The sequence below is a fragment of the Sturnus vulgaris genome, chromosome 1 (genome assembly GCF_052056855.1).
Source record: "Sturnus vulgaris isolate bStuVul1 chromosome 1, bStuVul1.hap1, whole genome shotgun sequence".
Taxonomy (NCBI): domain Eukaryota; kingdom Metazoa; phylum Chordata; class Aves; order Passeriformes; family Sturnidae; genus Sturnus; species Sturnus vulgaris.
Window position 1 is genome coordinate 14,939,676 of NC_142243.1, and position 22,193 is coordinate 14,961,868.

General features: G+C 38.9%; 1 protein-coding gene and 1 long non-coding RNA gene across 14 annotated transcripts in view; one reads left to right on the plus strand and one right to left on the minus strand.

The window, feature by feature from the left end:
- SVIL (supervillin) overlaps positions 1-22,193 on the minus strand; it is a 133,148-nt gene that overhangs the window by 38,042 nt on the left and 72,913 nt on the right. For 5 of the 13 annotated variants that reach the window (XM_088159894.1, XM_088159886.1, XM_014880352.2 and 2 more), the window contains 12 exons: positions 21,284-21,375; positions 16,474-16,531; positions 16,199-16,350; positions 15,134-15,797; positions 7,236-8,123; positions 6,739-6,909; positions 6,085-6,119; positions 4,959-5,020; positions 4,450-4,589; positions 3,591-3,686; positions 2,109-2,361; positions 597-620 (listed from right to left, as the gene is read on the minus strand). In XM_088159894.1, coding sequence (XP_088016020.1) covers positions 597-620; positions 2,109-2,361; positions 3,591-3,686; positions 4,450-4,589; positions 4,959-5,020; positions 6,085-6,119; positions 6,739-6,909; positions 7,236-8,123; positions 15,134-15,797; positions 16,199-16,350; positions 16,474-16,481 — 2,493 coding nt within the window. In that variant the 5' untranslated portion in view covers positions 16,482-16,531; positions 21,284-21,375. Of the gene's footprint in view, positions 1-596; positions 621-2,108; positions 2,362-3,590; positions 3,687-4,449; positions 4,590-4,958; positions 5,021-6,084; positions 6,120-6,738; positions 6,910-7,235; positions 8,124-10,088; positions 10,173-15,133; positions 15,798-16,198; positions 16,351-16,473; positions 16,532-21,283; positions 21,376-22,193 lie in introns of all 13 variants that reach the window. The other 8 variants (XM_088159923.1, XM_088159920.1, XM_088159930.1 and 5 more) reach the window with 6 other exon arrangements.
- The window catches only part of LOC148225085 (uncharacterized), a 36,557-nt gene that overhangs the window by 8,067 nt on the left and 6,297 nt on the right, over positions 1-22,193 (plus strand). The window lies entirely within an intron of this gene.

Below are 22,193 nucleotides of genomic sequence, written 5' to 3' on the forward strand. Positions count from 1 at the left end.
AGCTCCCAGCCCTGGTGACTGCTCAGCACCAGGGAGAGACTGTTCTGTGCTGTCCTAACCCAGGGCAGACATTCCTGATGCTCCTGCCACATAAATCACCTTCATGCAGGACTTTTTCAAATACAAACATTGGCTGTCATGAGCAAAGTATTTGAGCCTAAGAAGCATATTAAAAATACTTCCAAATTTATTCTGACAGCCCCCACAGTGGAACAACTATGTTTTCTGCTCTTCTAACATAATAATTTTGTCAAATTTTCCTAAAACCAGTTAAGATGCATTTTTTTTCTGAAATGCAGAGCTTTCCTTTATCTTCTCCAAAGGAGACAAAAGCTATGAAAGAGAGTGACAAACATGCCTCATATACATCTGGAGAGTTTTTTTGTTGTTGTTGTTTTCTTAAACTGCAGAGCTAGTGAACAGTGTGCAAAAGGACAGACAAGATCACACCAGTAGGAGGAAATCAGCTCAGAACCTAAAGTGTGCATGCAGATTCCATAAAACACGAACAACAATCATTCATTAAGCAAACTGGAAAGCAGAGCAAAGACTATGTTAGCTCAAAGATTCCAAAGCAAGATTAAGAAAATAGTTACCAGTTTATTTTTTTTCCATTGCATCTATCAGAATTAAAAATTTAAAGGAGATCAGAAAAGCGAATTCCTTTTTAATTACAAGATATTTACATTTTCAAATATGCATTTTGGGAATATAATCTCTAATTATCTATTCTGATAGCTCTCTTTTGCTTTTTCCTAGGAAAACCATATCTGCATCTCAAAACCCCCAACATTCCAATGAACAGCTCACTATAGAAAGTCTTTCTGAAAATACACTCCCACTGAGCTTGCTTCAGAGGCAGCTCTGATTTCCTGATTTCATTTGCTAGGTTCAGAAAGATGACACAACATGCTTCCCCTGATTTTCCTTGCTTGAAAAGCGTGTTTGCTCTGTAAGTCTGACAAAGTAACGTGACTGTCACTTCTTCCCCATCTGCTTCAGCCCTTTTCTGTTCACTGCCTTCCAGCCCCCCAAACAAGTTAGTGACACAATCATTAAAGAGGCCATGCTGCGACAGTGATTGGCATGTGGAAAGTGAATGGAAAAAGGACTGTGTAAGGTCTGGAAATCTTGCTTAAATAAATCTGTCAAGCATTTATTACGACATTTCATATACAAGTGAAGTAGGCATCAAGTACAATTATAGTCTGTACAGCTTTGCACCAATATGTTTAGAGTAATTCTGCTTTCTCACTATCCTGTTATTATAAAATATGGAAAATGTATAATCATAAATGAAGCATATAGAAAGAAAAGGGTAGGAACTTTCTAACACTCAGATTTATCCAAATACCTAGAAATATGACATGCACAGGAGTTGTGCTTCACTGTTAAAGTGATTTCTTTTAAAGCTGTAATGCAAAGGGACTGCTGTTTCTGCTATTGTGAAGAGATCTAAAAGACCACTTCTGGGCCACCTTATGCTGAGGCTTTACTAAAAAGGCATTCCTTTGCAGTTCCAATTAGATGAAATATTCCAGAACAGGAAGCCAAATTTCACTGCACACATAAAATAATTTCTCTCTGACTTCCTGAATTTCAAAAGTATTCTGCTTTTAGGGAAAAAAGTACAGATAAAAATCAATGCCTCCTCCCAGAGGAAAATGACAGACCATGTCCTTACTAATAATGGAAGTATATTGTGCTTTTAAGGAAAGAGCCTAAAATTGCACATGACAAAGCTCCAAAAATGCCCTGAAAATACACCTAAAGCAAAATGATGTCTCAGTTTTTACCCCTTTGAGCAGGAATTTACTTTTAGACAACGTGTAATACTTTACTGGAAGTGACACACACACTGTGAAAGGTACAACTTGCACTAGGCAGGAAGTCGATATACTCGCAAATTACTTAAAAAAAGAAAATCATACAAAAAAATGTGAACCCTTCAGGAAATGTTGTTCCTCAATGTCAGAAGGCTGCTTCCTGACAAACTTTTTGTTCTGTGTGTAGCTCAGAGCAAAGGAAAGGCCAGCCTTTATGGTATCTTAAACTGAATCTGTTTTCTCCAATGAAAAGAAATGCAAAAGAACTCTGATGGCACTTACCTGCTCAACTTCTCCCAGAGTGACTGGCTGAGTCTGGTAACGAGCATTCATTCTCCTGTGCCTCAAATCTCCCCGATTCCTTGTGGAGATGGCCCTGGATACTGGTTGAGACAGTTTGTTAAACAAAGCCATCTTTTCTGCCAAACTTAAGGTGGAAGAATCTGGTTCTTCAGACTGATCTTGCCCCATCGCCTCTTTGGCTGCTCTTATCTCCTCTTTAGCTAAGATTTTTTGGTGTGCTGATGCCTGCAAGCTGAAGAAGCAGAACTAGAAATTAGTTTTGGAGAAGCCATGGTGCAGTTCAAAAATCTCAACCTGATAGAAGCAGAAGATCTGCACGTGAAGCACAATAGCCAATGTAATATAGCAGCCTAAGTGGGTATGCAGTGGTTCAACATTGGCATGATGAATTCTAATTCAATAGCTGAAGATTCAAAAAAAGTTACAGTTTCAGTCGAGAATTCATTTGATTAGGACACAACATTTTTTTAAGAGGGAACTCAAGATTGAAGAGAGATTTTTATCTCTTTATACAGAGTACAGAGCTATGGAGAGACATTTAAGATGCCTTTAAAGTCCTACAGTGCAATTTATATAAAGTTAAATTTTATTGAAAGCAATTTGTGGACCATATATGATAAAAACATTTAAAAGACAGATTTAAACTCCAAGTTAGTCTGCTTTTAAATTAGAATAAATTGCAATGACTCTTCTAATCTGAAGTGGAACAGAATTCAGACTGGCTTTTGTTTTGAATTATCTGGGATAAATCAATAACAAAAATTAGTTTTGAAACATAGTCCATTGATTTTGAAGATTGACCAATGCTGAAGGCAGACATATTAATTCATAAAAGCTGTAACTGCATTTGTCTCTACAATAATGTATTTTATTCACCTTTACTATAAAAGATTTTATTGTTCAACTTCTTCCACATTTACGAAATTAGTAGTATTCTCTAATAATTTCTTTTCTGTCATGGTCTCTGCTAAAATTCTCTCAATTCAGAACAAACAGTATTCTGCAACTTTACCTATAGGTGGTGCAATTTCTTATATTTCCTTTAATTGGCAAGCTAAAAAAATATATGTAGAGACAGACAAAGGACATGTACTCCTTGTGAAATCAAGCACTTAGCTGTGCTATTTTCATCTCAGGATGACATTACCATACAAAAAAAAATTACAAGAGCAAAGAGGGTTCTGCTATGTTTGCTTACATGCAAATTAATTTCTTTCAGAAGAAGAATATGCTTCTACAACAGGTTAAGTGTGGTTAGAAGGGTCCTGAAAACAGACGCTTGACAAAAAAAAAGCTGCATTGCTTTATCATGCAAACATGAATGAAGGTGACGAGTGTTTTAAATATTCTTGAAACGAGTATTGACTTGACACATTGAAAAGGCATTCCAGACTTTAAAGATGCATCTGCTATTGAGGAATCTTGTGCTCCATGTAACATGCATGTTTACCCCCCCAGTACCTGGTAGGTTGTACAGTGCTCTTAACTACAGTGGGACTAGGTACTCTTGTCACTACTGTGTGGGTATTCACAGAACGTGAAGCAGGGGTAGTTTCACTTTAAAGAATTGCCAAGGAGGGAAAATTCACAGGGAGAGAGAAGAAAAAAGCATTAAGAAAAGCAATACATTAAGTGTTAACTACAGAAAAGACCAAACCAAAACAAAACAGAAAAAAAACCAAACAGCAATCATTTTTAATTAACTGAGTTATCTGCTGTGACATTTGCAAAATAATACCAAATACTTTGAAAGAACTAAAAACCTAGAGGAGCAAACAGGCTGTCTCTTGAAGTTATTCTTAACCCATAAAGTAAGCTACCTTTCAGCTGACCATTAGGTGAACATCCATTCAATTCACCATTGTTTAATTTCCCCCCTCAAAATGATTTTCCCTTTTCCAGGAAAACGGCATGATATATGACCAAAGTGCAAGAAAAGCATTTCCATAAAGTACCTTTGAGATTTCAGAGTGTAAAAAGTTTTCCCCAAAACATATACATTCCATATGAAATTGTGCAGATTTCCCTCAGCACAAACTATCTTTTTCATTTGGGTTACGAAACAATGCTATGATTAATCTCGTTTACCTAATCCACAGGTTCCTAAACTTTCTGCCAAATTACAGTTCATACAAGTTATGCTTTACTAGTCCCTCTACACTTAAAAAGGAATTTCAATACAGTTTCCCCTGTGGCTCTCAAGGCCCTTAGCAATAAATGTTTTCCTCGCTGCAAAGTTATAAGCACCACAGATATGGAGCTCATTCCCAGATTTGAAAGCAGGAGCTGGAGTTGGAGCCAAGACATGCACAAGACTTACGTGGCTGCAATGACCACCTCCTCACTGGTGATGGGCTGGGTGTGAGACCTGTCCTGCAAACGCCGCATCCTCCTCTCCACTGCCGAGCTTCTTGCAGGTGGCTTGGGAATATTTTTCATTTCAAATGATTTTTCCATTTCCTAACAGGACATATGTCATAATTAAAACCATGGAAGAAAAGTTCTGAAACAATACTTTCTTCTTAGCTTTCTTGCATGCACAGCAGTGAAGTTCCCAAATGCCCATCTCTGAATTAGAAGCAAGATGCAATTACACAGCAGGCACCGTGGAGTTAAAACTAACTACACACTTCTCTCTAAATGACATTCTTAGAGCAGGCTTTAGAGCAACCTACTGTGTAGGTAGGAAATGAAGTAAAAAAACAAAAGTTATGTAGCTTGAACTTGGTTAACTGCTTTGTACTTCATGGTAATGCACTTTGGGTTCCTTCAGCATCTTGTATTTGAAATGTTTAATTCAACATCCTCTTTAGAAAACACAATACTCACTCTAAAAAGGAGTCTCTTTGCAGCTACGCTTAGTTTGGCTCGGTCATCCAATTTTTCTTCATCTACACAAAGGGAAAAAAAAAGGAGGCTGAACATAATGAATCAATCTCATATTAAGAGTAATGGGTTTTTTTTAATATGAATTATTACAAACCAGCAAATAAGCTGGCTGTTTCTCACATTTAACAAAAAACTTATTGTGAACCCAGCTGTGTAAACTTTACCTGTTTTTACACGTATTGCATCAAATCAGAATTCTTGACATGATTTGCAAACAAAATACTTGTCTTCAGGACAGTTCAAGTCCTTTCAAGCTATCTAAACAACATTTGATGAATAATCACACTTATTGCATCAGTCTATGAAAACACATGGACTAAGAAAGTAAAGACTGCCTTAAGGGTCAATGAAGAATACTGAACATCTATCTCCTACTAGCTGACCATTCTGGTTACCACCTTGTGTCCCCATTTCTCAGAGGCTAAATTGGTATCCTCAGGAGCTGAAATCAGCATCCTCCAGATCCAACAGTCAGCATCTCAGAGCTGCAAGGAATATCAGCTTTCAAATAGCATAAGGCATTAAATCTAAATATAGCCACTCATGAGATTACCTACTTAATTTGTGCCAGACTTGCCAAGGGTGACAAGAGGGGAAGAGAAGCAAGATGGCAGACTGAATTCTGTAATTCAATAACCTGCATTTTGGAACTTCCTTAGCCAAAAACAAGTTAGAACATCACTTTCACATTATACTTAAGGCTTTCTTTAAATTTTATGTCCTAGACCAGCGACTAAAACTGACTAATGATTAATTTTTTCCCAACTAGCTTATTTATTGTCTAAATTAGGACAAAACCCAACCTCAACTATAATGAAAAGAAAGTTTCAAGTCATTCTCCACTTGACTCCCATTTGAAGTTTGGTATCCACAAACAGACTTTTGGACTGAAATGAGTTTGAAATCAAGTCTGTAGTAGACATGGCCCAAAGAAAATAGGTACTTCAACTATATATCATAGATATTCAATTTTCAATGGATTTTTTTGTATTATCAAACAGTTCTTCAGTTAAAATAAAACACATCATATCCCATTTTTTCCTTGGAAAACAGTACAGCAACATACCGTCAGCAGTTGGTATTTCTGCACACAAAATTGACCTAGTGAAAAATTATCAAACAGAAAAAAGTTAGCTGGAAACAAGACATCAAAAATGAAATTCAAATTCAATCGGAAATAGCAGGACCTCAAAGTCTTAAGAGTGGGTGAATTTATCTATTTTTCAAGTTTCAGAAGTGTCCACTTGGGAACATCCTTTAATAAAGCATAAAGGCAAGCATTTGCAGCCAAACTTAAATACAATAAAGGAAAAGTATTTCTAGTTCACCTTGCAGAAAATAAGAGTCTAAGATTTGCTGCCAGCTTTTTAACATAAAATAGGTAGTTTTGGTGGCTTACAAAGAGAGTAAATCATAAAGCAGAGTAGATGGAAAGGAAACCCTTTATATAAAACCAAAAGAATTTAACGTTCAAACCAGATGGCTACAATACTTTATGATGATTCACTGTTCACTATTTCAAATGGGAGGAATTTGCAACAAATTGGTTGGGGTGGGGGAGGGGTAGGTTTCATTTCATAAGAAGCTATAATAAATACTTGATGGTTTTTAAAGACGAACAATAACCTCACAAAATGTTTATTCTAATCGATGAACAAATCTTTTCACAACCTTGTTAATATCCACCTGTGCTAGAACGCAGAGCCACGTACGTGCCTACCTATCTGTCTCCTTTCGTTCTGCTGATGTTATAGGCTGAGTTTTAAATCTCTCAGAAGTCTTTCTATTTTCACCAGGAGTGAAATAGCGCCTTGCTTTTCGCGGCCCTCTTTCACGGTCCCCATTGGCAGACACAGTACTACCTGCTGTTGACATCTCAAACCGAGATTCACTTTCAAACCGCACGACAGAGAGCGCATAGGAAAGAAAATAGGAGAGAGAAGTAAAACACAGATGTCAGCATCTCAACAACTCCCCAGAGATCACTCTGCATGCTCCTCCATGCGCAGACGAACACATTCCAGCTACCCCACATCGCAACTCGCACGAGCAAGCAGAAGCACAAAAGCGGGATCCAAACCACCTCAGCCTCCAGTACACACTGGTGAGAGCTAAGCTGTGTGCTTTAAGTGCCGAACAACAACTGCTGTTGAGTGGGTGTAATTTTGCCAAGGACGTGCAAGTTTCACACGAAAATACGAGTGAAATGTCACCTACAGTTCCGTTTTCTTGTTGGCATTAGCAGACTCCAGAAAGACATTACGGAGCTGGGCAACAGAGACTTTTGTGTCAACCATGCCAATCTCACCATTTGGTGGATTTCCTTCCACACTCTCTTTACTTTTAAAAGGTTCTAGCTTAGTAGTGACAGTATAGTCAGACATGGAGCGAGTCAGGACCTTATGCTTTGTTGTTGACACTTTCCAAACAGGAGCCTTTGCCTTGTCAGGCTGCAATACAGATCCACTCTGTATGTACATAACAGCTTCACTCCTTTCTATGTTCTCAGGGGTCTTAAACTGCTGCTCAGGGGCCTGCCTCTTATTGCATTCCAACTCCCTCTGAACTTCTGAGTTAACTTTCGACTTGCTTGCAAAGGAGGAACTCCCCACAGGGGTCTCCAATTCTCCTTCTCCAAAGAGGCCTTCATGGTTCTTCCCTTGCTTGCGAATCTCAGATGGCAGAATTGGCCTCCTGCCTTTGGAAGCCTGTTCACCCTCCAAGGAATCTTCTTCATTAGGTTTTGCTCTGTAACCAGCTGCTTCTTTCTTTTCACTCTCTGGTGCAGTGACTGCTGAGGATTTTGTTCCCAGGCTAACATTGTCTGGCGGGAGCAGGCTGCCAACAGGGGTGTTTGCTGGTTCTTCTGCTGCCATCAGCTGAGCTGTGTGAGCAATGCCAGCAGGCTGGATATAGCCATGGATTGGCTGGCGGACGGAACTGACGGGCTGATTTATAACCCTATCAAAGGCAGACGGTTCTGTCTGAAGAGGCATGTAGTGGGCTGGCACTGGATGGGATTTTCTCTGAGATACTGTGTCTGTGACAAGTTCAGGGCTTCCACGAGCACTTTCCTCTTTCACCAATTTCTCTCTAACTTTTACTCTTTAAGAAAGAAAAAGGATTAAAGCTGTGAACAGCAATACCCAATCTGGAAAGGAACACAGACACCTACTGTGGGTACAGACAGCAATGTTGTAGTAAAATAAAAAACAATACAATAAAATAAAGCAAAGTTATGATGCAACCCCTTCCTCCCCCCAAGTCTTAGCAGTAACACTGCTCAAAACCAGTCAAGTGATTCACTGGCCCTTAGACATGCATGTTTCCTGAGAAGGTAACTGTGCAAGCTCTGGGAACATACAGCATGTTCTCCTGAGATCACAAGTGTGTTTGCCAAACAGCACATACCCATAGTCTCAAACAAACAAGATGATCAAAACTGCTTATTATATTATCAGAGCATTGGGTTCAGCCTGCAATTACAAATTCTACTGGCAGTTGTGTATGCAGTCAGATATTTGAAGATGTCTAAATACTGGGAAGCTTACGTCATACCAAGATGTTGCTGCACTGGGGAAAGGGGTGAAAAAAACATTTTATCTCCATCTAGCCCTTCAGATATTTTGCCAGAGGTATCATTTAAGACATCTGAAATGTCACGTGTAGTGTAACCTGTTCCAGTAAGTGAGAAAAAACATTGATAGGGCAAGTCCTAAACCTGAAAGTGAAACTATGGCATGGCTGTTGCTCTTCAGAGAGCTTGCAGGGAAAAGGGCATTTAAAAACCAAAACAGGCATTCTGTTTTAAAATGTTTCAATACATTCTAACATGCAAAACTTGCAAAGAACACTTGTTCCCAAAAGTTACCTTACTTCAGTGTGTTTTCTAGAAACACCTCTGGACTTCAGCAACATCCATGCAAAACAGAGTTTTATTTAACCTTTCTAAACTGAATACAGCAGCACAGTGGGAGGCAAGCACGTGCAGCCAGGGGCAGCCTTTGCTCTGGGGCTATCACTGCAGGTAAAGCTCTCCAGCACTTTTACAGCCTCGCCGAGGCTCAGACAGGGCGAGCGTCTGTAGACAACGCACACAGCATTAAAAATGAAAGCCCTGTACTTCCTTCCCTCCCAAATGGGTATGAAAAAATCGTTTTAGTTCTGAGGAAAGAGAGAGACTCAAGCTAGGAAACTAGCTCTCTGCTTGAAAGCAAGTAATCCAGCTCAAAGTATGTGCAATTCCAGGCTTGCTACCAACAGACTTTTTGGAGTTTATATCATTAAGAAATAATATTTAGGGAAAAAAAGGCAAATTATCTAAGAGAATAATTAAGGATATCCAAAGTTATTTGAAGCACCAATCTTTCTAATATTTTGGTGCTTCTTACCTCTGAAGATTGATACACTTGTCAGGGAAAGTTGTTTAAGCACATAAAGTGTGTTAAGTCCGAAGAAGTATTCTTTAAACTACAAGTACCAAGCATTGTCCAGAACATCCACACCAATGTTAGTACTGGGTTATAGGCATTATTTTAATCAGGAACATGAAAAAGAGACTTCCTGCAATGCTTTTCATGGTGGGCTCACTATATGTGTTACCAAACCAGGAGAAAGCAGCTGCCTGTAGCTTTGTTCAGGATTTTGGTTTACTTTTCCATGTAATTATTTTTTTACTTCTCTTGTACTATCTCCTTTGGAATTCAAGGAGTTGCTTGTAGGAAATGCTAAGATAGAATGGTGTACAATATAAAAATATGCTGGTTTGCAGAGTACAAAATGAGATAAAATAATAAATTATAAAATCTAGTGGAAGCCAGAATTATAGCAGCTGTGGAAGAAGCTTGGGGAATTTGTACTTCTTCATCAAAGTACCAATTTGCTCTAAGTTAGAATAAAAGCAGATGCTTCAGAAAAGTTTCAACAGCTTTTTATTCACAGAAAAAACCATTTTCTTACTTGGTGCTATTAAAGGAAAATTAAGGGCAAGTGTTAAATGTCGATAGTAAAAGGAAAGAGAGGGGAGGTTTGTAGTCTGGTTGTTAGCCACACAGCTATGTTTTATGATACCTGGAGGGCCAGCTGATAAGTGAAGGTGTGTCCCCTTCCGAATCTTTCTGAAGAAACCATTCAGGTTTTGCTTTCCCTGCACTACTACAGAAAACAGAACTTCAGGTAATTTCTGAGATCTCAACACATGCTCCCATTATTTTTCCCAATCTCCCCTCCACACTTCTTTTTGTTTTTGATTACTCAGTTGCAGAGGACTGTTTTAGAAAACAAAAGCAATGCACACAAATCAAATTCAAAGGTGACAAACTGCGAAAGAAACTATTATATAATCCCACATATACAAAGTATTCTAAATGGTAAAGATTCTGCAGAATTTACATGAGAAGTGAAAGCAACTACATAACCTTATTTTTGCATTTGCCATTGTGGGTCAGTTTGTGTAAGGACACCCGAAAAAGTTGTTAAAACCATCCCTTTAATTTGTGATTTAAAGTAGTAAAGACTGCTGCAACCAAAACAAAGTAGTAATAGGAATTTAACGAAGTGAAAAATTCACAAGGCTACATCATATTTCCCAAGAAATTCTCAGGAGTGTCTGGAACCCCTCTGTCCTCTTGTAACCCTGTATCACAAAGCTTCAGAAATGCTCACCTGGTTAGCACAAGTCAAACACGCTGTGCCACTGGGTGACTTGGCAAAGGGAAAACTTAAGAAACAAAGTGACCCCTAATTTAATCTTGCCTTGACTACTCTGTTTACACTTTGAAGTTGAAAGCATAAAAAGAAGAGGTTTTAAAAGCCCTGCAGCAATGCAAGTAAGGGTGTTTGCAGACTTCCTACATAAAGTTTCTCATATAACTTCCTAAAGTTCACCTTCACCTACAATCCCCCAGCAACAGTAGAACACATCAAATACTTTTAACCTTCCAAACATTGCCTGTCCTGTCAAATTAATGTTTACAAACTCACTCCCTAGAGGTGACAAGCATCCAGGATGTTTTCCATTACTTACAGCTGCATCTGAAAGAACTTTTCCATTGGAGAAGAGCCATTTGGGATAAAAACCCCAAATTAAGCTCCAGGACATATACTTCAATATTTCTTAGCTACTTTAATAAAAATAGTTGAAAAAGGTCAAATCAACAACTGTTCTGAAGATAAGAGTGTATTTGATGCAAGTAAGTTTAAATTTGAGAACTCACCTACCGTTGTCATTGAATCCAAATCTATCTTTGAACAACAAACACCAACTGTTGAAATGCCTTCTGTTTTTCCAAATGTTTTGAATCCCTAACGGAACTGACCAAATAGGAGGCAAAGCCTTTTCACAGAAGCTGACTAGAAGCAGTTATCTGGAATTGTTTTGAAGCACAGGAACTTCCTTCTCTCTTAATGTGTACTTTGGCACATTTTTATAGTGGGCATGGCCCAAGCAGCAATTATTTGTACTTGATCATTCATCCTTTGAAGAGTGCAATCAGAGGAACACAAGCCACGTTTTGAATTTAATCAGCCATTTCAGGAGCCAAATGCAGGCAATGTCAAATGATACCTTCTCAAGGATGGGTAACTGGATTAATTATTAAATCTTCTTAATACTGAAGGCACAAAAGCTTTCGTATATATTCCAAAGCGAGCTGCATTTATTTTCCAATTTAAGCTCAGGAAATTTAAATTTAATGAAACCAATTTTGTAGCCTGTATATAATGTGGAACTGACTTCAGAACAGCAGTCACCTGAAAAACTTGAGTTAGCCTTTTTTTCTCTTGTGCAAACAGCCTTATAGGAGGCCACCACAGAGTAACTTCAAACGGACTGCACGGACACAGTGACTTTTTTACCACTCAAAATCAGGGACAAGAGTTTCAGAGAGGTTATTCTTACATCTCTGAATATCATACTAGGGAGTACATACTGGCACTGAAAGTGTTAGGGGTATTAAAGAATGGCAACATGGCCTTTAAAATACCACCTACTGCCTACCTGCGCATGCAAACAAGAGACCAAATCCTATATTTAAACTCTTGGGTGCTTTAAGTACTACACCACATCTTGGTAGGTGGAGATGGTTTCCTTCAAAAGCTAGACAGACAGCAATTAGGGGAAATTTGTTTTATGCAAATAGTGACCCAAGCCTGATAAAGAAAGAAATCTGAAATTAGAGATAATGCAGTCAGCAATATGTATTATATTATTACTTATTCACAGAATCAGAGAATAATTTGAGTTGGATGGGACGTTTAAAGGTCATTTAGTCTAATCCCTCTGCAATGAGCAGAGACATCGACCTTTTCTCTGGACAACCTGTGCCAATGTTTTACCATCCTTGTAAAAAATTTCTTCCTTATATCTAGTATCAATCTACCCCTCTTTTAGCTCAAAACCATTCCTCCTTGTCCTACAGGAAAGGAGGAATGTCCCTGTTACAAAGTCTGCCCCAATAATCACCTTCTGCAGCAGTGAAAGACTGAAATCAGATCTCCCTGGAGCCTCCGCTTTTCCAGGGTGAAGAACCCCAACTCTCTCAGCCTTTCCTTACAGGAAAGGTGCTTCATCTCTCTGGGGTTGTTTTGTGGCTATCCTCTGGACTTGCTCCAACACTCTATGTCTTTCCTGGGCTGAGGATTACAGAGCTACAGATACATTTTTCCAGGTGGGATCTCATGAGGGTGGAGAAGAGGGGCAGAATGACCTCTCTCAACCTGCTGACCATGATCCTTTTGATGTGGCCCAGGACACATTTAGCTTTCTGGGCTGCAGGTGCACATTGCCAGCTCATGTCCAGCCCCTCATCCACCAGTTCCCCCAAGTTCTTCTTGGCAGAGCTGCTCTCAATCCCTTCAACCCCCAGCCTGTACTGGTACTGCTGGGGCTTGCTCCAGCCCAGGTGCAGAACTTTGCACTTGGCCTTACCAAACCCCTCATGAGACACTGATGAGCCCACTTGTCAAGCGTGCCCATGTCCCTCTGGGTGATATCCCATCCTTCAGGAGTGTCAACCACACCACTCGGCTTGGTGTCATCTGCAGAACTGCTGAGGGTGTACCCAACCCCCTTGTGTCATTGAGGAAGACATTAAATAACCCTGGTCCTCCTACAGACCCTTAAGGGACACCACTTGTCACTAATGTCCATCAGGACTCTGAGCTGTTGACCACTCCCTGGATGCAACTGTCCAATCAATTCCTCATCTACTGACCAATCTATCCATAGCTCTTCAATTTAGAGAGAAGGATATTGTGGGGGACTGTGTAAAGGCCCTGCAGGAGCACACACACAGACATCTGTAGCCTTTCCCTTGTCCACTGATGTCCACTCAACTACAGAAGGCCACTAGATGGGCCAGGCAGGATTTGCCTTGATGAAGCAGTGCTGGCTGTCTTGAGTCACCTCCCTGTCCTCCATGTACCTTAGCACAGCTTCTGAGAGGATCTGTTCCATGATCTTCCCAGGTACAGAGGTGAGGCTGACAGGGCAGTAGTTTCCAGTATCCTCCTTTCTACCCTTTTTATAGATGGGTGCAATGTTTCCCTTTTTCCAGTCACTTGGGACTTCACTTGACTGCTCAGATATCATGGAGATATATTAGCGAATTCCCTCAAGACTCTGGGATAAATCTAATTGGTCCTATAGCCTTACTTTTGTTCAGCTTCCTCAGGTAGTCAGGAACATGATTTTTTTCTTATAGTGGGAGGGACTTCACTTCCCCAGTCACCATCCTGCTGTCCATCCACTCATGAGGTGTGGAAAGAGAGGTTGCCATTGAAGACTGAGGCAGAAAATTAGTTGAGCCTTCTCCTTGTCCATTGTTACCAGTTTTGCTTTGACCTTCCATTTTCAGCTAACATACCTAAGTCCTTGTTATGCATTGCATCCCTTGCCAATTTCAGTTCCAGCTTCACCTTGCCCTTCCTAATCTCATCTCTGCACAACTGGGCAGTGTCCCTGTACTCTTCCCAAAACACCTGTCTCTGCTCACTAACTGTGGATTTACTTCTTTAATAATTCATGTTAGTGCCTTTCCATTTTTTTCCTGATTTCTCACAACTGGGAACTGAGAGCTCCTGTGCTCTATGGAAAGCATAAATGGTGGAGTTTATACGAGTTACTTCAGTTTCTTAAAAACAGCCAACACTGCTCAGTATTATGCACATACGTTTAAAATTAAGTTCTCATTTACATAATTTTTAGTTGCAACATTTTCATTTCAGTTTTAACAATTATTATTTTCTACCTATCCACCTACCAAGAAATTAAAGACTCGCACTTAAGAGAAAATAATACTTTAAAAAAACTCTTAGTCACACATTGTTTTCAGTCAGCATAAGAATTTGACAGTATTTCTAGACCATACTGAGAAATTGTAATGTAAAATTAGTGAAAACTAGGGGTTTTTTTGCTTTTGGAAGAATCTGGTTACCCTATTACCATAGTAAATTTGTCAAGTCTGAAGCAATTCAGCATAGAATTTTAACTCTCCCCTCTGCCCCTTCATGCACATATATGCCTAATATTATCTGAAGGATTGACTATCACAGTTCAAAAGGGTTTTTATGCTTTCACATCAGGAAAACAAATCAACTATTATTTCAACTGACCCAAGACACTCTTCAGCTTTTAAGTCTGTAGACTGTTTTATTTTGGCAGAAGCCATCATAAAGATATTCACTGACAAATATTTTGCCTCTACTTGGAAGCTCCCAATCAACAATTACAAGATATATAAGAAAGAAAGTTAAAGACTTGCTCTAACAGGTTATTAAAAAAAACCCAAAAAACCAGAACCCAAGGAGATTTAGAACCATAACTCCTTCAAATTCTAGTTTGTGTCCTCCCCACAAAGGGCCTAATTTTAGCAAAATTCTATAAATATAAAGTGAAACCAATGACATAGCTAATTAGAGAAATAGATAGCCACTTCCTTGTATCAGACACACACTGATACAATAAACCCTACTAATCCAGCTTGAGACATCCAAAGCAACTAAATACATTCTTCAAGGGTAATAAATACATTCTCATTAACACTGTAGACACTGATGTAGAAGCTGATTAAGGTAAGGGAATCTACAGTGAAACAAAAAATAAAAATCACTCTTACCTTTGTCTGCTGTTACTGTGCAAGGGCTGGTCATTCTGCAAGTGGGTCGGTGAGGCTGCCCGCTTTGGTGAAGGGAGGGACTCTCGGGGGGTTTGCTTTGATGTTGGCACTTCGTTATAGCAGGAAGAATCTCGTCCAGAAAGTGAAAGGGAGACAGAACTATCCAAGGTTGCTGAAGGGTCAGAAGCCTGTCTAATGGCACTGTCATCTGCTTTTCTAACACTTTTTTCATTTGAGAGGTCATCTTTATCTTCATGGCTGGAGTACTCTTTGGAATCAGAAATCACACTCTTTGATGCCTTCGTCTCAGTCCTGGACAAATAGAGCATGCCATAGTCCTTGTTTTCACCATCCTGCCTTTCACTTTTCACTCCCTTTCTTTCCACATTGTCAGGATCTTTCCTTGCCCTCGTATATCTGGATGAGTAGTCAGAATCCAAATCAGAATCAAGAGTTAATCCATATTTTTCTGCCAGCTGGCGTCGCCTCTCTGCTTTGTACCTAGCTATTCTCTCTGCTTTTGACTCTAGTTCCTGGACATCCATGTTTGCTGTACTGTACAAGGGCTCTGTATTACCTCCTGTGGTTTCGGATCGGTATCTGGATGATCTGGGTTGTTTTTCTACAGAAGAATCTGAAGTTTCCTCCTCTTCATTTGATCTGCCTGTCAAAAGTACAACATATATGAGCAAGTCCTTCCCAAAACTCCAAGCACCCCAAACACCATTCAAACTGAGTGAGCTAAAAGCTTCCTATTTTCTTACACATCTAAGTGCCTGCACATTATGTTTTTGCACTTTTGTCTGCAAAAGCACATACAAACAATTAAGAAATATGTATTAGGAATAATTCTTTAATAATAATAGTTCTCAATTCAAATAGGTATTTTAAAGCAATAAGAACCATCAACGTTTTTCAAACAGGACAACTCGAGACTTAAAAGGCAAATTTACAAAAAACACAAACAACCTGACAGAGCTCTTCTGTAGAACTCTTCTCTAGGTACTGCATAACTGATAATGTAGCAAACATGCATTGCAAGACCTACTGACGTGTGCTACTTACCTAAGTGGGGGCTGTATGGGTCAGTTGCACGCATATATCTTGGTGTATCTTCCTCTAGTAAACGGTGTGTGACTGATCCTGGGCAGTTTTGTAGAAGCATAGGTTGTGTATCATTTTCAATTCCCTCTAAGCGCCTAGCTATTCTTTCTTTTCTGAAAAATATGTGAAAAATGTGAAAACAGGCATCTTGAAGATTCAAGGGCAGAGTTTCTATGAGGAAGTAACAAAACAAGCTGCATGTTTTATTTTACAGGCCAAAGACTTTTTTCCTTTACCTTTTCATTTCCAAAAAATCTCGGTTGTTTGGTTCAAAGAGTTTTCTTAATTCTGAAACTGAGATAACAAAAGATTATGTAGCTTATAAAACAGTAAGTTTCAGAAACTTGATAAAATACTTTAGAATAAGAAGGAACAGTCAAATAAAGTTCAGAAGTTTGAAACAGCTTTTTTCAGGAAATGAGCATTTTCCTCTTGTTTTCCTAGTTTATTAGGGTTGTGCCGTCAAAAGTAGGCACATAGGTGTCACCATCAAGTACTCCTCCATGTACTTCCAGGCTAATCCCAAATCTGATACCATCTTAGCAGTTTTCAAAATTTAGTATATAGTAGACAAGTTGTATTTTGATTAGCTGAAGTCAGGCTTACATGCTCTAGTAACCCATTTCAAAACTAGGCAGTATGGAAAATCTGCTTATCCTATCTACTCAAAGGTCAAAGATTGACTATGTTTAAAGAGAAGCAGTAAGGACGAGGTTCCTTCTTCCTTACTTTCTTCCACACCCTTATATTGATCAAATCCCAATAATCCCAGTGAGTCATTGCAGAAGTGAAAATTACCATGCACCATCATGGTACTCTTGCACGGTTAGTCCCTTGCTACTTTGCTAACTTTCCCTTGTAGTTTTAATTGGACATACTTTCCTTCTCTTCCCTGAACCCTTTGCTGCCAGCTGCCACAGTCCACAAAACAGTAGTGAACCACGGGGAGTCATGATAGGTGAAGCAATCCCTATATATACACAGATATGTGCATGTGCAAACCACACTGGAGCAGTGAGTGCTACACAAGTAAGTGTGATGTGACTTCTTACCACCAGAAAGAGAAACTCTCCAAGCTGTCCAGGGAAGCAGTGGACTGGGGTGAGGGTGTGCCTAACACACAGACATGCACATCCACACACCCCCGTATTGTGGCCTTGGCAAACACGGTGCTGACAGCTGTGTGCACCTGTTCTTGAGCCAATGCACCTCTGGGGTTCTAACCCTCCTGAACCAGGGATCAAAAGTTAAAGCAAGCCAAGGTCTACACCTGCTAAATCGGCAGAGATCAGAAACACCTGATGAGTCAGGACTGTCTACCTGACATTGTTCCACTGCAGAGGTAACCTATCCCGTTATTTTTCTTGCTATCAGACCTTGTTCCTCTAGATACTTAGAGGATATATTATTATAAATATAATATTATGGAAACACCACCCTTTTAAAGGTCAGATGCACCTTTTCTGTCTTCCCTCTCCTTCAAGAACTTAATATGCATGGCTTGGCTAGGGCTCCAGCTCAGCTGACTCATCCAGGAAGTTTGCTGTACTCAATACCAGTGCTCACATCTCATAGATACTGTTGACATTGACTGTAATATCAATGAAAAGTCTGAAAGTAGGACTACAGATAAATGTGCAGGATCAGCAAGAATGAACACATTCTGATCCTGAAACAACACCACAGCAAAGATGAACCCTTATGTTGTGTTTTCACAGACTTTTCTCTCAATGCATGAGCAGTTTCCACCGTTGTCCTGTTTACTCAAGCTGTGCTAGCAGTGGAACTGTATTAAACAGAGAACTTGCCCATTTCAAACCAGCCTTCATTTCAGATCCACTCCACGGGAAATGATTTCTCATACAGACTTTGCTCTCGCCTCCCCAAATCTACTTATGTTTAAATATGTTCTCCTAGCTATCAGAGATTTTCTGTTCCATCTGTTGGCTGTGTATACATAACATTGTCAAAAGAAAACATGTAATTGTCTGTCTTCAGACAAGTCAAAGGCCTCCAGAGCTCAGAGTTAGTAAAATCACATTTCATCCAAATCCCAATCCTTTTTTTCCCCTAGTCACCAATTAATTCATACAGTCATCAAAACCATCATCAGAGAACAGGTCTTTTACACAGCTTTGGTAAAGCCCTAAAGCTTCGTTTATTAGCAAAAGTCTTTTCTCCCCCCACTCCCAAAAAAGGAAGCTTGACTATAAGTTTTCCACATACAAGAAATGTGGAACATCCGAAGAACTCCCAAAGCATTAGCTCAACACTCTCTTGCTACATGCTAGCTGAAGTTCCAGAGATTCTACTACCACTTTACAGTCCTAAAAAGAGCACTGGTCTTATGAAAAATGTCTCCCAACACCTCCCCAAACAACATAGGACAAAAATAGCATGGGATTACTCTATGCTGCCTTACACTTTTTCCAAGCTCGAGATTATAGAAGTAATTTCAGCTAGGTTGGCCAGCATCTGCAGAATTCTTTTTGCGAAAGCAGTTCCAGCAATATTCTTCTTTTGGTAAGGTGGGAAAAAGAAGCACAAAAAAAAGCAAAACCAAAAGAAGATAAAATGCAGAAAGTCTTCTAGTCCAGTAGTTTCTTTCTGACAAATTTTACTTTAAAACATAAAAACCAGTTGGAGACATTTCACTCCTAAGGACACTGGTTGGCTCCTGTAAATTTAGGTGACCAGGTTTCTCCTTTTTAGTTTACAATTTGAATACATTGGTGCCAGTTCCCATCTGCTCATGGGATGTTTTCCCATGTGACCATCACAAACAACACCATGGGAGTGCTAAAGAACAGCAACACCTCTACCTAAAAGGTAGCACAAAAATCTGATTCAGCACATAAGAAAAGACTAAGAAGCTTAAAATAATTAATTTCACAGTAAAAGCTCCTTATCTAGATTACTTCATGGCAACACACCATATAAGCAACATTGGTCAGTTAAGGACAAGAGGAAGAACAGACACAGCTCAGAAACAGCTCTGAACTTGAGGTTTAATTTTAGGATGCTGAGCAGGATGCTGAGCAGGATGCTGTGGTAGGATACCCTCTGAGGTAAATTGTCAAGAGGCATCTTAACTTTGGTAACTGTAGTCCTTTGAAACAAAATTTACTTTGAAATACCATTATTTAGGAAAAAAAATATTGCTCTCCATGTTGTCCCAGAATGAAAAAGTACATTTGGAGCGTATCTTATATTTAAATTAAGACGAAATGTTACTTATAGAAATATATATTCATAGAAATCTTTCAGAAACCTGCAATAGAATATAAACATGTTTATACTGAAAGCCCTCTTTGACAGCTGCAGAGGGGACGTGAATAAAGTTGCAGCCATGTGACAGCAGATTTATTTTTACAGTACTGATGCTGTAAATACTCAATTAAGCCTTCTAAAAGTTCATGATAGAGAGGGAGCATGTACATTTGTGAAGCCTGGATAGACATGGATCAAAAGGTTACCTGCCAGAGGATTAATTTCTCAGAGATGGTAAATAACCATTGCAACACAGGTACCACACATTTTCATTTTGAGGAAAATTTAACACAATAGCAAAGCCTACCAGCCTCATTCCTACTTCCTCCTCTCCACAGCTGGAAAGGTGATGGTCTTAAAACTAGTCTGGGGAAGCATTTATCTTCAGTTTATGCCAGCAAATGTTTATTGACATGTTCAATGCTCAACTGCAGGCCTCAGTTCAGTCTGTATCAGTTGAAAAGTAAACATATTCCTTCAATTTCTCAGCATGTGCAAATCTGCATCAAAATTAGGCTCTAGAAAGGACAAATAAATAGTATTTTCAAAAAGCCATGAACTTCAAGTAGTTCCCTCAGAATACAACCAAAATCTCCCACTGTTGTTTCTTAAGTCTGGTATACACCAAATGCGATGCCTTTATTATAAGAATATTTTTTTGAAAAATAGAAACATCCTGAAATAGAAATTACCTCACTGAGAAACAACTTACAGATAAAGTTTCTCAAATGAAGGCTCAATTAACTTGCTGGCCACATGATTGTAAGGCTAAGTGTAAGGAATAATGAGGAAATATGGATTATTACTGTCTGGTGCTCTCAGAAGTCTGTATTGTATAAATGCATATCACTCCATTCCATCATTTTGCCAACAATGTTTCTTTCTGAACATCCATAATGATTATATTTAAAATCAAGCATGTCACTTAAATAGCACTTAAATGTTATGCTGGAAGAAGTGCTTCTTTCCAGAGGAACTCAGGAACAAATGACATATAAAGAGCAAGCCAGTTCCTTTACATTGGGATTAGTGCATTTAGCCTTGTAGCTTGTCTGAAAAGAGTATATATCACTAGAACACACACACATACATAATTTTAATCAAAGTTCCAAGGTCCACAACACCCTTGAATGAAGGGAACCTCTCTGTGGCAGTTGCACATAGTTCTTAGTCAAATGTCACCCTCTATGGGTCAAACACATTGTGATTTTCTCTAAATAATTCAAGAGAATTATTTCTTGCCTCTGTATCAACTGTGTCAAATGATAAAGATAGAACTGCTGTTTTCTTCAGAAATTATTCATATTAAGATAGAAGTTTGTAACAAAAAAAAAAAACCCAAACTAAACTCCATATGTACTGCAGGGACTTTAGCATGCAAGTCAAAATTCGAGTGCAGTCAGTTGGTCATGCAAGCACAGGGACTCCACCAACCACCAAAGTGGCTGGAAAGAGCTATGACTCTTAACAAGTCAGGTTCATATTTTTGAACTTAGAATTAATCTAACTGTACAAACAAACTCTCTGAAGTTTTGGATTTCAACTACTAACCTATTGAAACTAGGAAAACAAAGCTGAACTTTATGAAGCAGGGATGTAGGAAAAGAGCATTGTGGTTCATCCCCTCTTTCATCCTTCATGAATACTTCACAGGGAAAACTCATTTACAAAACATCTGTGCCTAATTGATTTTAACTGTGCCTTGTACTTGCATAGACAAAACTTCACATGCTGCTAAGTTGCCACTTGTGTTCATAATGTGTCTCCCTTACCTACCTTTTGGAAGTACTGCTAAGAGATTAGCATCAATATCCTTTGTGCTGTTCGAAAGCTCTTCTTTATCTTCAAATGAGAACTCCTTCTGAAAACTGAAAGCAACATCTGGTTTACAGAACTGTGGATATCTCTGCTACAAATCAAATAAACTCAAGACAACCAATTTACTGCAAGATAGTCTAACAGAGATACCAAAGAAAATATTTTCCCTAAGAATGAGCTAAGAAATAGCCCAAAGAAACCCAGAAAGCCAAACCTAACATAATTTGAAACTTGTTTGGAACTGACTGTGACACATTTTTGCATTAAATTACTGACTGGAGACTGCCTTCAAAATGCTCTACAAAGCCATTACATTTAAAATAATCTATATTGAATGGTTCTTCATAAATATTAACACATGTCATCAAATGCAGTACTGCATGTACATTCCACCTAGATGCCTTCTGCACGACTACCCTGTTGTTACTGCACTGCTCTCTGGAACAGTTTACACAGTTTATAATATGCCAATAGGAGTATCAGATAATTTAATTTTATACCATGTCTTTTCAAAACAGGAAAACTGCCCATTTAGATGAAACAAATATTTCTTTAAGTATCTTCATTAAATATACAAATTTTAACTGTAAAATGTAGATGTCATAATGGTCTAAAGTATATACCAACTGTCTACAGAGACTTTTTTGGAGGAAATGTTCCTACTTGTAAGCAAGATTTCTTTTTCTTCAATCAATAAAAATAGAGAACAAATTATTGTATTCTGCAATTGTGACTATCCTTGCTGGGCATAAGAAAATTATAATGGTCTTAAAACCTTTACTAAACTCTGTGGACAGGTGTAACAGATAAATCCTCACAGCGATCCCAGGTTCTTCATTTTATCACAGTAGTGGTGTGCCATATGATT